The 15,513-nt window shown below is 32.4% G+C and overlaps 1 protein-coding gene and 1 non-coding gene across 3 annotated transcripts in view; one reads left to right on the top strand and one right to left on the bottom strand.

The window, feature by feature from the left end:
* LOC134711783 (bifunctional glutamate/proline--tRNA ligase-like) overlaps positions 1–5,103 on the top strand; it is a 60,777-nt gene extending 55,674 nt beyond the window's left edge. The window contains exons 35-38 of one of the 2 annotated variants that reach the window (XM_063572658.1): positions 530–703; positions 1,397–1,557; positions 2,154–2,297; positions 4,186–5,103. In XM_063572658.1, the coding sequence (XP_063428728.1) occupies positions 530–703; positions 1,397–1,557; positions 2,154–2,297; positions 4,186–4,342 (636 nt within the window). In that variant the 3' untranslated portion in view covers positions 4,343–5,103. The remainder of the gene's footprint in view (positions 1–529; positions 704–1,396; positions 1,558–2,153; positions 2,298–4,185) is intronic. The other variant, XM_063572659.1, reaches the window with a different exon arrangement.
* A 5,109-nt stretch (positions 5,104–10,212) lies between these two features.
* Positions 10,213–10,279, bottom strand: LOC134712926 (small nucleolar RNA U54). Its single transcript, XR_010106356.1, has one exon. It is a non-coding gene; the product is annotated as a small nucleolar RNA U54 (small nucleolar RNA).
* Between the last annotated feature and the right edge of the window lie 5,234 nt (positions 10,280–15,513).

Raw genomic sequence — 15,513 nt, 5'->3', positions numbered from 1 at the left:
AATCATTTTTTTCAAATGAGCCATTGAAGGAGAGATAACTCTTTAAGAACAAAATTTATACTGGACTAATAGAGAAATTTTTTATTTTCACTTGTAGCAAGAAAACAAGTTCGGTGAAACCATGTTTTCTTTTTATTTTCTTAAAACATATTATGAAACCTTTCTTCTCACAATTTATTTCAAAATTTTATCTCATAGAATTTTTTTTATGCACACTTATGTGTTTTTTCATGAACAAACTAACCAAATTTTAGCAATTTTTAACGACTCATTGCTTGAAAAATAGCACGGTGACCCATACTTTTTATTAAATTTTTGAAAAGAGCATAGTTAAATCTTCATTTTGTCAAATTATAAGAAAATTCTGTCTCAAAAAACCTTTACTTATGATCTACCTTAAACACATATATTTTTGGTCATGATTATTGGTAGTTAAAACATTAACTTTAGAACTGTAGAGGTAGGTGACTGTATTTAATTATTTGTTTTACAGAGACCTAATGTATATATTTGTTTTTTCTTCTAAAAGGTTATAATAGTACCATGTGGTATCACAGCTAACCTGTCTGTTGAAGACACAAAGGCTCTGATGGATAAATGTACCGAGTTCAAGGACTTGTTATTAAATGGCGGCATTAAATGTAGAGCTGATCTCCGTGACAACTATTCTCCAGGATGGAAGTTTAATCATTGGGAATTAAAGGTAAGCAATGCTAAACAATTGAAGCTATTACATGGCCAAATTATTTTGGAAGGAATATACCGGTATAGTTGTTGCTTTTTGTTGCTTTAATGTGTTTCTGAAACTACTTCTCATAGATATTAATTTGAGTGAAATGGAATGAAACTCATATTGGTGACAGATATAAGTAAGGTAAAGAAGTGGTAAGATTTTGTGATCAATAGGTCAAAGGTCTATGTTGCTAAGCAAGAAAAAAAGTCTTTTTAGGGCAAAATATTTGTTTTATCATAACATTAGTTTCCTCTATTAGATTAAAGTCAATCATTTGAAGATGAAAGATATATGGAAGGGAAAGCATCCTTATTATTTAAGGTCAAAAGTCTACAATACAGAGACTGAAGATAAACTAGAAATATTGAAATAAGAGGTGCAATTTGATATTTTTGGGTGATCACTTGAGGTATGCTTGTTGGATATTAATACAATGGTTGATATAAGAAAATGGATTGGTATTTAAGCATATATATATATTGAGGTCAAAGGTCAAGATCATTATTCCTAATTTTACATGCTTTATTAAGGATCATCTATTAATGTACTGTTAAGGGAGCATTTTTCCAACTGTCTTCTTTTTCAATGTATTGACCTAAATACAAATTAATCTCATTTCATTTATGACTTTTTGTATATCATTGTTTGATTATAAATTGACAGGGAGTTCCAATCCGTTTAGAACTTGGTCCACGTGATATAAAGAACAACCAGTTTGTAACTGTAAGAAGAGACACTGGTGAAAAAGTAACCATGAAGAATGATAATGCAGTCAGTCAGTTAAAGACATTGCTAGACAAAATACAAGAAAATCTTTATTCAAAGTAAGGATTTATACTCAATAGCAAATAAGCTAGAAATATGTGGAAAACATTGGAAGAAACAAAAATAAACATCAAATAACCTGGATTCCATCAAAAAATCTTAAAGCATTAGATATTACAAAAACAGAAGAGAGATAAAAAAATTAAAACACTTTGTTCTTTGAAATAAGAATAGGAATTGACAATTGTTTTTAAATTATACAAAAATATTTCAAACACATGTCTGAAATCTGAAGTTCTGATTTTAGCACATTGAATATGTATACTTTTTGATATTTTCTCAAAAACTCTATTTTCTCATCAAATGATGTAAATGATGGTTACTATAACGACTGAAAGCAAGATTTTTTTACTATTAACTTCTCAAACTGATTCACAAATTATTTCTTATACAGTATGTTATCATAATTTTGTATTACAGTGTTTTGATTATTAGTTTCTCTTCACCAATTACAGTTCCTTTAAAATTCTAACCAAATGGCAATTAATTTCATCAGATCAAACTGTTCAACTTGTAAGATATTTTAACTAACTGCTGTAGAAATACCACAGTCAAGTCATAAAAATTAAATATGCCCTACTTCATTTATTTGCAGGGCAAAGGCAGATTTAGATGAACATTTAACAATAGCTCATGATTGGACTAGTTTCTGTGATATGTTGGATAAGAAAAAGATTATACAAGCACCATTCTGTGGAGCCATTGCTTGTGAAGAAAAAGTCAAGAAGGATAGTGCAAGGTATAATTAATACATGTTTATAGTAAAGTGATAAATTTTATGCCCTCATCCGATATTAAGTGTTACCCTTGACTCTCAATCTTTCTGACTGTCAATCTGTCGGACTTATTTTAATTTCTGTACTCTAACTTATGTGTTCCTTGTCCAAATTTTATAAAACTCATATCATACACAATTCTATGAACCAAAACTAGCAGACAGTGTTTGAATTTAGGCAATGAGTCCTTCCCTATTCTAGAGTTATCCTTTTTATGCCCCACCTACGATAGTAGAGGGGCATTATGTTTTCTGGTCTGTGCCTCCGTTCGTTCATCCTTTCGTTCGTCCCGTTTCAGGTTAAAGTTTTTGGTCGAGGTAGTTTTTGATGAAGTTGAAGTCCAATCAACCTGAAACTTAGTATATATGTTCCTTATGGTATGATCTTTCTAATATTAATGTCAAATTAGAGATCTGACCCCAATTTCACGGTCCACTGAACATAGAAAATGATAGTGCGAGTGGGGCATCTGTGTACTGGGGACACATTCTTGTTTTAAACTTTTTAAAATTGCATAGCTTGAGTTGGGTCATTTGTGACCTCAGACAAATTCTTTTTTTTATGCCCCTGCCAGAGCAAAGGGAGCCTTGTCCGTCTGTACCTCCATACATCCCAAAGTTGGTTTCCTTTCTTTAACTTCAGTTTGACATAACCAAATATTATGAAAACTTGTACACAATACTTATTACCACAAAATACAGATCAAGATTGAACTTTTGGGACTTCACTTTAACCATTCTAGAGTTATGCCTTTTTACAAACAAACAAAAATGCAGAATATTTTGTTTCGACTCTCTAACCTCAGTTTGCATTTACCAAATTTATGAAACTTATACACAATAGTACTAACAACAAAACTCAGTTCAAGTACAAATTTGGGTAGGATCCCTTTTACTGTTCTTCAGTTATGTCCCTTTATAACTTTATATGATAATTGATATGCAAGCGGGGGCATCATCTGTATGCCATGGACCCATTCCCTTATATTTTTATGCCCTACCTACGATAGTAGAGGGGCATTATGTTTTCTGGTCTGTGCCTCCGTTCGTCCATTCATTCGTCCGTTTGCTTCAGGTTAAAGTTTTTGGTCGAGGTAGTTTTTGAAGAAGTTGAAGTCCAATCAACTTGAAACATAGTACACATGTTCCCCATGATATAATCTTTCTAATTTAATGCAAAATTATAGTTTTGAGCCCAATTTCATGGTCCACTGAACATAGAAAATGATAGTGCGAAGTTCAGGTTAAAGTTTTTGGTCTAGGTAGTTTTTGAAGAAGTTGAAGTCCAATCAACTTGAAACTTAGTACACATGTTTCCAATGATATGATCTTTCTAATTCTAATGCCAAATTATAGTTTTGACCCAATTTCATGGTTCACTGAACATAGAAAATGATAGTGCAAAGTCCAGGTTAAAGTTTTTGGTCAAGGTAGTTTTTGAAGAAGTTAAAGTTACATCAACTTGAAACTTAGTACACATGTTCCCTATGATATGATCTTTCTAATTTTAATTCCAAATTGAAGTTTTGATCCCAATTTCACGGTCCACTGAACATAGGAAATGATAGTGCGAGTGGGGCATCCGTGTACTATGGACACATTCTTGTTTTTTATTTATAACTATCTTTAAGAATATCTGGTTGATATCATCATTCTTTCATGACCTTAAGTTATGCATGTAGAATAATATTTTAAAAGAAAGTTCTTAAAAAATACAACTCAACTACAAAAAAAAAGTTTTGAAAACAATATTAATGTTGGTTAATTCCAGTAGATAAGGCACAAATAATATCATTTTTCAGTTTAACTAGTTGTACATTTTGTAATACTTTGTCATGTTTTGTATTTACAGAGATGTGGTTGTAGAAGAGGGGGCACCTGCAATGGGCGCTAAAGGATTGTGTATACCATTCAAACAACCTCAGAAGTTACCATCAGGAGCCAAGTGTATATATCCAGATTGTAAAGACAAACCACAGTTCTATACATTGTTTGGACGAAGTTATTAAAAACTTACAAAAATGTAGATCTAAATACTTTGTTCAACACACAATTTATATTGCATGTTTAGGTAATATCATGAAAGAATCACAAATATGGAAAGATTTCAAAAAGGCTAAGAAAAAATGTAGTTTACATATGCATTTTGTTCTTCACTTTTAATGTATCTGCTTTCAGTACATGTATTAAGATGTGTACTCAGTAAAACATCCAATATTCCTAGGAAATCTGTTGGAATGTACTTTCTATAAAATTATGAGAAAAATTAATGCTTTGTTTATCTCACAAAAATTTATAGTTTAGAAAAAATATACCTGTTTAGAGACTAAATTATCAATTGAAGTCAAAATAATTTATGAAACCATCAAACTTGATTAGTGCTGTTAAATTTGTTTTTAATGTATTTATTTATAAGAATGTTATGACTGGAATACTAGTTTTCATTTATTGAAGGTTTTTATCGGTTACATTACTTCAACTTACAAACGTGTCAAAATTTCATGTAATTTAAGCAAAACTATAAACTTTTTCAATACAATATACAATATACAAAAATGTTTGAACTTCGCTTTCTTGATAAAAATGTATTATTTTGAAATCCAAATATGGAACTAGTAAGACATTGTTGTTAGTGATTTACTCTATAATCTACTTACGTTGACAACTACCAAAGAATTATGTTATTTATACATAAAATATTTTATGATTAAATCAGAGTTTATGCTGAAAAGATTGAAAATATATTATTGATATTGAATAAATACGTCATCACATGCATTTTTGTTAGTTGATACATACATTTTCATCTTCTCAAAAAAAGAGATTTTCTTCTTCAGGTCAATTTATAAATAAAGGATGGATTTATTAGTAGAAATTTAAAGATCTCATTGAATAAACAGAGAACAATAGCTATTGAATTTTTTCAGTGGGCCAACCTCTATGGGGATGGCTTGATAGTTTTTAGATAGAGATAATTTGTAAACAGCACTAATGTTCAGCAAAGTTAGATCTACAAATAAGTCAACTTGACCAAAATAGTCAGTTGACCCCTCAAGGAGTTATTGCCCTTTATAATCAATTTTTAACAATTTGCATTAACTTGGTAAGTTTTGTTAAGTTTTTACAAAATATTTTCCTCTGTAACTAAAGGGCCAAGTTCATTACAGATAGAGAAAATTGTAAGTAGCAAGAATGTTCAGTAAAGTGAGATCTACAAACACATCACCATCACCAAAAAACAATGTCATGAATCCATCTGTGTCCTTTGTTTTATATGCACATAAACCAAGGTGAGGGACACATGCTCTTAAGAGCCTCTAGTTTTAGACCTCATATCTGCATTTTGGATGAGATCAAAACATTGAGAACTACACTCAATACATCATATCCTTAAACATTCAATGAAATATATGCTCAGGTATTCATATTACAAAATGATATGTATAGCCATACTGAAGAAAATTGCCCGAAGAAAAGTTATTGAAATTTAAGAATGTTTGGTTCAGAATTTGGATATGATGACATGCAAATTGGCATGTTGTTCAATACAAAAGCTTCATTGATGAATTAGACTAGACAAAATCTTGATTTGTAAAAGAAGAGATTTTTTCATTGTGTTAAATGTAGACTCTTATATCTACTAACAATGTATGTGCAATGCTGAGGCGGAAAAAAATTACACATTAGTCTATCTCTTGGCAAACTAGTCTCAAGTCATTACTCCTGAATACAGTGGGCTAGAGTAGCAGCAGAAAACACAGGGTATTTTAAAAATCTGGTTAAATGGTCTGACACACTATTACTTGATTTCTCACAGTACTACAAGTCTTAAAAGACCACCAAGGCAGAATAACACATGCTTCCATGTCTCTCCTGCCCAACTGACCAATGATTCTATGTTGTAAGTCTTAAAGATAAAGGGTTTTATTATGAGTACAATTGTTCTATACACCAAATACACCCATTGGTGGCCTTCTGCTGTCATCTGCTCTCTTGATTGGTTTTTTGTCTCTTTGACATATTCTCAATTTTATTGACCTATTGCTTATTGTAATTGAAGAAAAGAAATACATGTCTAATGAACCATGTTAATGATGTCAATGTCAGATTATATTTTAACACCACTTATTCGGCTGGCAAGAAAGCACACAACCGAAAGTAGTACATATTTAACACAAAATAGCTCCTACACATGAGTGTAACTTTCAAAATATGTAGAATATTTAGGTATTGTTGGTTTCAATGAAAGCTGAATGACTGGTGATCATTGTAGAACACTTTTTGACTTATAATTCTGAATATTAAAACTAGAGGCTCTCAAGAGCCTGTATCGCTCACCTGATTCTACTTGGGGTTTTGAAATCATATAAAAAAAATATAAAATTTGGCTAAAAGTAACAACACAAACTTATAAGGAAAGGAACATTCAGGCTATGTTTGATTTCATTCAATTCAGTGGTTCTCTAGAAGAAGACTTTTGTATGCATTTCCCATAGGGTCCTATGTTAAACTAAGTCCCCCCACTGGCTGCCATCTTGGATAATGGATTGGCTACAAAGTAACAACACTTGGTCACCACCTCATAAGGAACATTCTTGCCATGTTTGGTTTCATTCCATTCAGTGGTTCTCCAAAAAAGTCATTTGTATGCATTTCCCAAAGGGTCCTATGTTAAACTAAGTCCCCCCAACTGGCAGCCATCTTGAATGATGGATCGGCTACAATGTAACAACACATGGTCAGCACCTCATAAGGAACATTCATGCCATGTTTGGTTTCATTCCATTCAGTGGTTCTCTCAAAGAAGTCATTTGTATGCATTTTCCATAGGGTCCTATGTTAAACTAAGTCCCCTGCTGGCATCCATCTTGGATGATGGATCAGCTACAAAGTAACAACACTTGGTCAGCACCTCATAAGGAACATTCGTGCCATGTTTGGTTTCATTCCATTCAGTGGTTCTCTAAAAGAAGTCATTTGTATGCATTTTCCATAGGGTCCTATGTTAAACTAAGTCCCCTGCTGGCATCCATCTTGGATTTTGGATCGACTACAAAGTAACAACACTTGGTCACCACCTCATAAGGAACATTCATGCCATGTTTGGTTTCATTCCATTCAGTGGTTCTCTTAAAGAAGTCATTTGTATGCATTTTCCATAGGGTCCTATGTTAAACTAAGTCCCCTGCTGGTGGCCATCTTGGATGATGGATCGGCTACAAAGTAACAACACTTGGTCATCACCTAATGAGGAACATTCATGCCATGTTTTGTTTCATTCCATTCAGTGGTTCTCTAGAAGAAGTTCAAAATGTAAAAAGTTAAAGACGAATACGATGACGGCGCCAAGTGGTGAGAAAAGCTCACTTGGCCCTTCGGCAGGTGTCATCTGACCTTGAGCTCATTTTCATGGTTCAGTGATTAAAATGAAGTTTTAGTGTTTTGGTCTGGTTTTTTTCTAATACTGTATACAAAAGGTCAGCTATGTTTGGTGTACACAAATATTGTACAATGTGGCATGAAATATTTGACCATGACCTCATTTTTATTTTTCATTGCTCAATGGAAGTTTTTTGTTTTATGGTCAGTTGTGTTAGTACTACGTGTTTAAGCAATAGGTATACTATATTTGATATATATATATGGAATGATTGTAAGGTGCAAATGTCTTTGCATTACCTCATTTTCATGTTTCATTGGTTAATTTATTAAAAACTTTTCCTGGTTCAGTGTGTTAATTGCATTTTATGCAATAGGTAAACTAAATTTCAAGAATATTATGATTCTACGTTGTGCATGTTGGCCTGGCAATTTGTATTTAACCTGAACCTAAGCCTCATTTTAATGGTCTATTGTTAAGTTTTCCAGGTAAAGATTGCTTCTAGATACTATATGCTATAGATCAACTATATTTAAAGTATATTTGGTGTGTGAAATGATTACAGATGTACATTTATTTCCAGTTTGGTTAATCTAACCTTGACCTTATTTTCTTAGATGTTTAACTCAATGGTGAGTAAAGTAAGCTAGACATTACAGCATGAGTACTCATGTTATGAATTGTTTTTAATAGTTTACGATAAAATTGAGAATGGAAATGTGTCAAATGGACAACAACCTGACCATAGAAAAAACAATAGCAGAGGGTCACCAACAGGCCTAGGTCTTCAATGTAGTGAGAAATTCCTGCAACCAAAGGTGTCCTTCAGCTGGCCCCTTAACAAATATATACTAGTTCAGTGATAATGAACGCCATACTTATTTCCAAATCGTACACAAGAAACTAAAATTAAAATAATACAAGACTAACAAAGGCCAGAGGCTCCTGACATGGGACAGGCACAAAAAATGTGGCAGGGTTAAACATGTTTACGAGATCTCAATCCTCCCCTAAATACCTCTAGCCAATGTAGATAAGTAAATGCATAACAATACGTACATTAAAATTCAGTTCAAGAGAATTCCTAATCTGATGTCAGAAGATGCAACAAAAGAAAATAAACAAAATGACAATAATACATAAATAAAAGACTGCTAGCAGTTAACCGACATGCCAGCTACAGACTTAAATTAGACTGATTGAAAGATTATGATTTCATCATATCATTATCAGGCACAATCCTTCCCGTGAGGGGTTTAGTATCATACCATCGTACGAGACTAGTTTCCTCAACTCTGGGTGGTTTTTTTCCTCTTCATTTTCAAGTCTTTTTCTGAAGACTGCCTTGTAGTTTGACCTCTTGATGTTATGCTTTATATAATCAGGTTGCTGTTTATCAACGTCTTTTTTGTTATTACTGACAAGACCGAATCCAATAACTACTTAATGATCTTTCTATTACGAAGTCTGCATACACGGTCACCAACTTCTAATTTGTCATGCTATCTGTGTGTACATTTTGTATAATACGGTGGCAGGGTCTTTTTTTTTGGATGATCAATGCATTTGAATGGAGACATGTGGTTGGAACCCCCCTTTTTTGAAATGGGTGAATCTGCCCCTGTAATGTGTTGTTAGTTTGTATAAATGTGGCCTGTTGCAAGGTTACATACAAGTGCTAATCCAATTTCTGGTAACCCCATTTACAGGACATAACTATTGTATGTATTGTTAATATGTTCTTGTCCTTAACCATGAATTAAATATTTTCCACTAGACATGAAACAACCAATAATCAATCAAAATTAGGAGTACCGGTACATGCATTCATTTCATGTTTTCATATATTTCTAATTTCATTTCCTCACATTTGGATTTGCAAACCATAATGTTATCTGAATGACTGACATGCATATTCCTTGTTTTATATACCAATCTAAGATGACATCTGTGCAACATAGGTGAACATCTGCCGAATCCCAAAACCATGAATGAGATCAAAGACAGACGGATTCAAAACAGAAATCTTAGACCACATAATATGATATATACCAAATATTGATCACTCCATTGATCTCTTTTTTTCTAAACATTTATCTAAGGAAGCCGCCAGATAATACTATTTTCTCTTATATTTTACTACATGCATGAAAGGCAAATAATTATATTTAATGGATTGTAATTAAGTATAATAAGATTATGAAGACGACATTTTATTGACATAACATAAATCCATCATGGAGAGAACTGGATGGTCAAATTGATCATGTCCATCTTCACATCCTTTTTCTTCTTTAGTCCAACTGAAAAAGAAAAAGATTGTTTTCCATTATCACATACAAAGCCAACTTTAAATATTAATGGTGAACACTTTACCAATGAAATGGTGTAAAAAAAACGTTACAATCCCAAATATAAATTCTAGTGGGTCATTTGGAAACTATAAACTTTGTTAATATAAAAAGGCTTCAAATAACTTATCATTGTACTAGACTAATAACAAGGCTCAGTATAGCGTATATATATACAGACATTTTTTATTCCTGCATGTTTTTCCTCATTGCCTTATAGTCAGTATTGAACAAATTTGCTCTTTTATATTTCATGATTGGCTAATGCGTTTACACTGGTAAAACCCTGATGGAAAGAAGTGCTCAAGATGTATGATGCTATGTTGTCATTATAGGGTAGATACGCTTGTCTCGTTTTTCTAAGATTTTTTATGGACATTATATCTATAAATTTTATTGTATCTAGTTCCTTTTTTTAAATTTCGTTCAATGTGTGCTCACAAGTTAACTTATTTTCAAATTTCTACTTATCTCTACAACTCCTCCAAGTCAGTAACAATTATTATAAGCTACTATGTTTAAGTTTAAGCTCACTAACTTAACATTATTGAACACATCAATATAAGGCTCAGTATAGATAAGGCTCAGTATAGCGTATATTAAACAGACATGTATATTTCCTGATATTTCTATCCTCATCATTGCCTTTGATATTAAATGTGACAACATTCATTATTATCTTGATATTCCTAGTGTTCAAAAGGGTTTGCATGTTCCTCTGTCTTTGATTAATGCATTTCAGAGTTCATTGTTTTGTTTTTATTTGTAATGACGGAACAGAAAGGATGTGCTGTACAATGGTATTGCTACAGGGTTAAAATATTTTTATCAACATACATGTACATCTTGGTTCTTATTTTCCTATAAATAATCTTTTTAATTTTCCTTCAAAAACATTCAACAATTGAATGTTAGATTTGTTTCCTTGTACAGTATGTGTACTGTATGCTGTACAAATCACAGCTGTGCTTAAACAATATACATGTATATAGATAATTATACAACTATATTACAGATTTTCAGAACTCTTTTTGACCTTCAATATTTAAGGAAAGCTGAAGACCTCAGTCTAACTTTGAATATGCCTCTTCATGCAGACAACACCAGTTCATAAATAAACTGTTGTGTAGGGAATTTCCTGACAAATCCTTCAACTTTTATACCCATATAAAAAAAGATGTGGTACATGTATAATTATTCAATTGCCAATGAGACATCTCTCCACGAAAAGCCCAAATGACACAGAAATTAACAACTATAGGTAATGTAACTGTACGGTCTTTAACAATGAGCAAAGCCTACAAGTATAATTTCATTTCAGCAAATTTCAGATTTTTAGGACTTTCCCCTTTTACAATAAAGCTGTTGTGTAAAATGTAGTCAACTTAAATGGCCATATCAAATACATCAATGCAAGGCTCAGTATAGCGTATATATTATACAGACATGTATATTTCCTGATATTTTTTCCTCATTGCCTTTGATATTATTGCCACAACATATATTATCCTTAAAATTCAAAAAGGGGGCAAAAACAAATGTGCAATTCTGCAGGCTTTAGTAATCATGTGTTCAGTTAATTTGGTCATACTTTATATGAAAATACATGTATTAACAAACTGTTGATTGTTTACGCAATATTCTTCCAATCATGGCAATGTATGTCAAGACTATTGCCTAGTTCCATTTGACTGTTTGAATTGTATACATTTTAAATTCACAGAGTTTCAAAGTCAATGTTGTTCTTGTTAGATTTAATCACCAAATTCAATAAAATATTATTCATTGAAATTTTGATTTCATCTGAAGACAAGAAAGTTGTGATGGTCAAATAAAAAGTTGGATAGCAGAACTGATCTTGAAATTACAACAGGGTGTTATACAGAGACACCAAATTTTTTACCCGAAAGAAAATGCAGGTTGCACAGAAAAATTGCTAGGACCGTAGGAGACCTTCAAAGGCAAAACCTGTGTTGGGAAACATCATTTAATACATCAATATTAGGCTCAGTATAGCGTATATTTTATACAGACATGTATATTTCCTGATATTTTTTCCTCACTGCCTTTGATGTTAATTAAATTGCGTTCCTCATCATTGGAGTCTCCTTTAAATTCAAAAGAAAAGGGGACAAATCTTTCTGTTCCTTGGTTCTTTTTTTTCCCATTTAAACTTGGTTTTTATTATGATTTGTGTATTGACAATTTTTTCTATATAGATCTAAATTTAATACAACAGTGTAGATTAAAGGTCAATTTTTCTAACATATTTGTGTGCTCTTAGAATTTCTAGAGGTTTCATTTGAACTATTGTTCAAGGGGGGTCTTATTGGGGGGTTCCGATCCCGGATCCCGCTTACTGTTTTGTCAGATTCCCGTATCCCGCTTACACTATGTACATAAGCAATTCTCATTTTTTTGTCATTTCCCGGGTCCCGCAAGACCTCATTTCCCGTTTTCACGACACAATAATTTGACTTTAACGTTTCACGCTTACGAAAAATCAGCAATCCCGCGTCACGCTAAGACCCCAATGAGACCCACTTCAAGAAGATTGCAGTATTTTATGAGACACTGTTCTGCAATAAGCAAAATCAATTTGTGTTCAGCAATGAGTAAAATTGTCAACTATACTGTCTTCAGGATCCGCCTTAATTAGTCTTGTATGATTTTTAATTTTAGTTTCTTGTGTATATTTAGGAATTTAGTAAATGACGTCCATTATCATTGAACTAGTATATATTTTTGTTTAGGGGCCATCTGAAGCACAACTCCAAATGCACAATTTTCTCTCACTACATTGAAGACCCTTTGGTGGCCTTTAGCTGTTGTCTGCTCTTTGGTCAGGGTGTTGTCTCTTTCACATTCCCCATTTCCATTCTCAATTTCATTCTTGTCAACATGACTCATGATGATTTTCACATAGCTTTCAACATAAATTTTTACAGAAGTGTCATTTCTTAAGTTATCGATTTCTATTCCTAAAAAAATATTTTTACTGCATTTCCTTTATTGTTTGTTAATTTAAATTTCAAGACTTTACAATTTTATACCCCAGGTTTTGAACAAATTTCCTAAATTCTAATAGCCGTTTCATATTCACATGATATTATTGAACACATCAATATAAGGCTCAGTATAGCGTATATTTAAAACAGACATGTTTATTTCCTGATATTTTATCCTCACTGCCTTTATTATAATGTGTCACTAATTTTCATGCTACATGATACTGTAGTACATATATATCCCACAAATTATTCAGGAGAGGAACAAATCTTGCTGTTCATGAAGTATTTAAATCATAAATTAGTTGTTTATTTATCTTTCGGCAAGAACCTTTTTCAATACAGTCCAAAATGGATACAACAGTATTTCTTGTATTGATACAGGGTTGTATTTTTTTTTTAATATACATGTAGTTACATATTTCATGACTTGTTTCTTTAAATATCACAGGTTGTAATTTATGTTATTTGGTATTTCATTACCTTCTTGAATCCAATATCATCAGCATATTCACGGAAGCATCTCCTACACATGTTCAACCCATATTTTCTAATCAGACCATGAGTATTCTTACATACTCTACTGCAAAAAAAATAATATACATCTATTACAGATATGCTGTAATACAATCAAAAATTTTAAATTGTCATTGAAAAATAAAAATTTATAAATTTTGATGCAAAAAGTTTTGACAAAGGTGCAGATGCTGTGTTATTGAATGCAATGTATCACAAATAATTATGACGTCTTGAAAGGTTATTATATTTTATTGCTTAACACTTTACAAAGAAATCATAATGCTGAAGCCATCTTTTTAGGTATGATTCTTGAATTTCGGGACGTCACCACAAGATTCAATATGGCCAAACAAAATAGGAGGACAATGTACATGTATACAAATGAAAATAATAAGTTTATAGTGATAAGGAAATGAATATTCAAACATAAATACATGTAGGTATGTCATATGCTAGAAAAATATCTAAGGCCAAAAAAAAATATATATAGATATAGGAAGATGTGGTGTGAGTGCCAATGAGACAACTCTCCATCCAAATAACAATTTAAAAATTAAACCATTATAGGTTAAAGTACAGCCTTCAACACGGAGCCTTGGCTCACACCGAACAACAAGCTATAAAGGGCCCCAAAATTACTAGTGTAAAACCATTCAAACGGGAAAACCAACGGTCTAATCTATATAAACAAAACGAGAAACGAGAAACACGTATATATTACATAAACAAACGACAACTACTGTACATCAGATTCCTGACTTAGGACAGGTGCAATATGTCTGTTTAAGGTAACATCATCAAAATAAATAGGGTAGGTACATGTACAATGTAGGTCGGTATTTCAAATTAATTTTTTTCGCCACGACTTTGAGTTGTGTGGTCCATCTTTCCGTGGTCGGAGTTGTCCATAGGCAGAGTTTACCATTATTTTTAATGAATGGATTATTTCCCTTTGTTATTGATTGGAAAAAAAATGGCGGCAAATTGTTTATTTTCCTTAAAACAGCTATCATATTCATGATTATGAACATTGGGATGTATCAGGCAACATGTACACTATGTTCACTTTTGACAGGACTTCAGTTTATTTTTTACTTTTTGACAGAAATAAAATGGCTGAGGGTCGGCGTTCAAAATAGGGTTGGTCAGGTAACCGTAAACAAACTTTTTTTTTTGGCCTGACAAAAACAAACTATATATACATATATATTGACAAGCTTTGGATTGATAATAAACAATATTTTTTTGGGGAAATCTGGAACGTTTTGAAACCGGAAAAACCTGTAGCTCCATGGTACGCAAATAGTAAAAAAATAGCAAAAGAACCCAAGAGCTACGGTTCCACAGCTAGAAATTCAGCCAAAAACTAAACCCTGAAGTGGGACAGACAGACGGACAAACGAATGGACGCAGACCAGAAAATATAATGCCCATAAATGAAGCATAAACATGTGTTGAAAATTGAAAACATATTTTATTAACGAATGATTCGATTAAATTGCTTTTTTATATAAAATTCGACACCCTTTTATAAGTGACAACAAACAAAATACCCACTCAATACAGTAAAATCTAAAGTGCTAGTCTCAACTAAGGCTAAAACGTCCTGCATCGATCAAAATTGCATGTACCAATATTGCCATTATTTGCTATAGAATTATATTTGCAGCTGAAAAGTTTAAATTTATTCGAGTTGCTGGTCTTTAAATTGATTGTTGCCAATCAAATTAAATATAGAAGTGTTCTATCAAATATGCGCGTGTTACGTTAATCAAATTACCAATAACGTGAGCCAGCGCCGAACTTTTTTGGATGAGCATTCCAGATATTTGCGAACCCCATGATGGCGAATATGAAAAGAATGACATGTGCGAGTCTCGCTTTGAAATCGATTTCCGGCAAGAGTAGCTGCCCTTTGTACA

Source organism: Mytilus trossulus, chromosome 3 (genome assembly GCF_036588685.1).
Source record: "Mytilus trossulus isolate FHL-02 chromosome 3, PNRI_Mtr1.1.1.hap1, whole genome shotgun sequence".
Classification (NCBI taxonomy): domain Eukaryota; kingdom Metazoa; phylum Mollusca; class Bivalvia; order Mytilida; family Mytilidae; genus Mytilus; species Mytilus trossulus.
The sequence above is the reverse complement of the archived record's forward strand: the minus strand, read 5'-3'. Positions and strand labels throughout refer to the sequence as shown.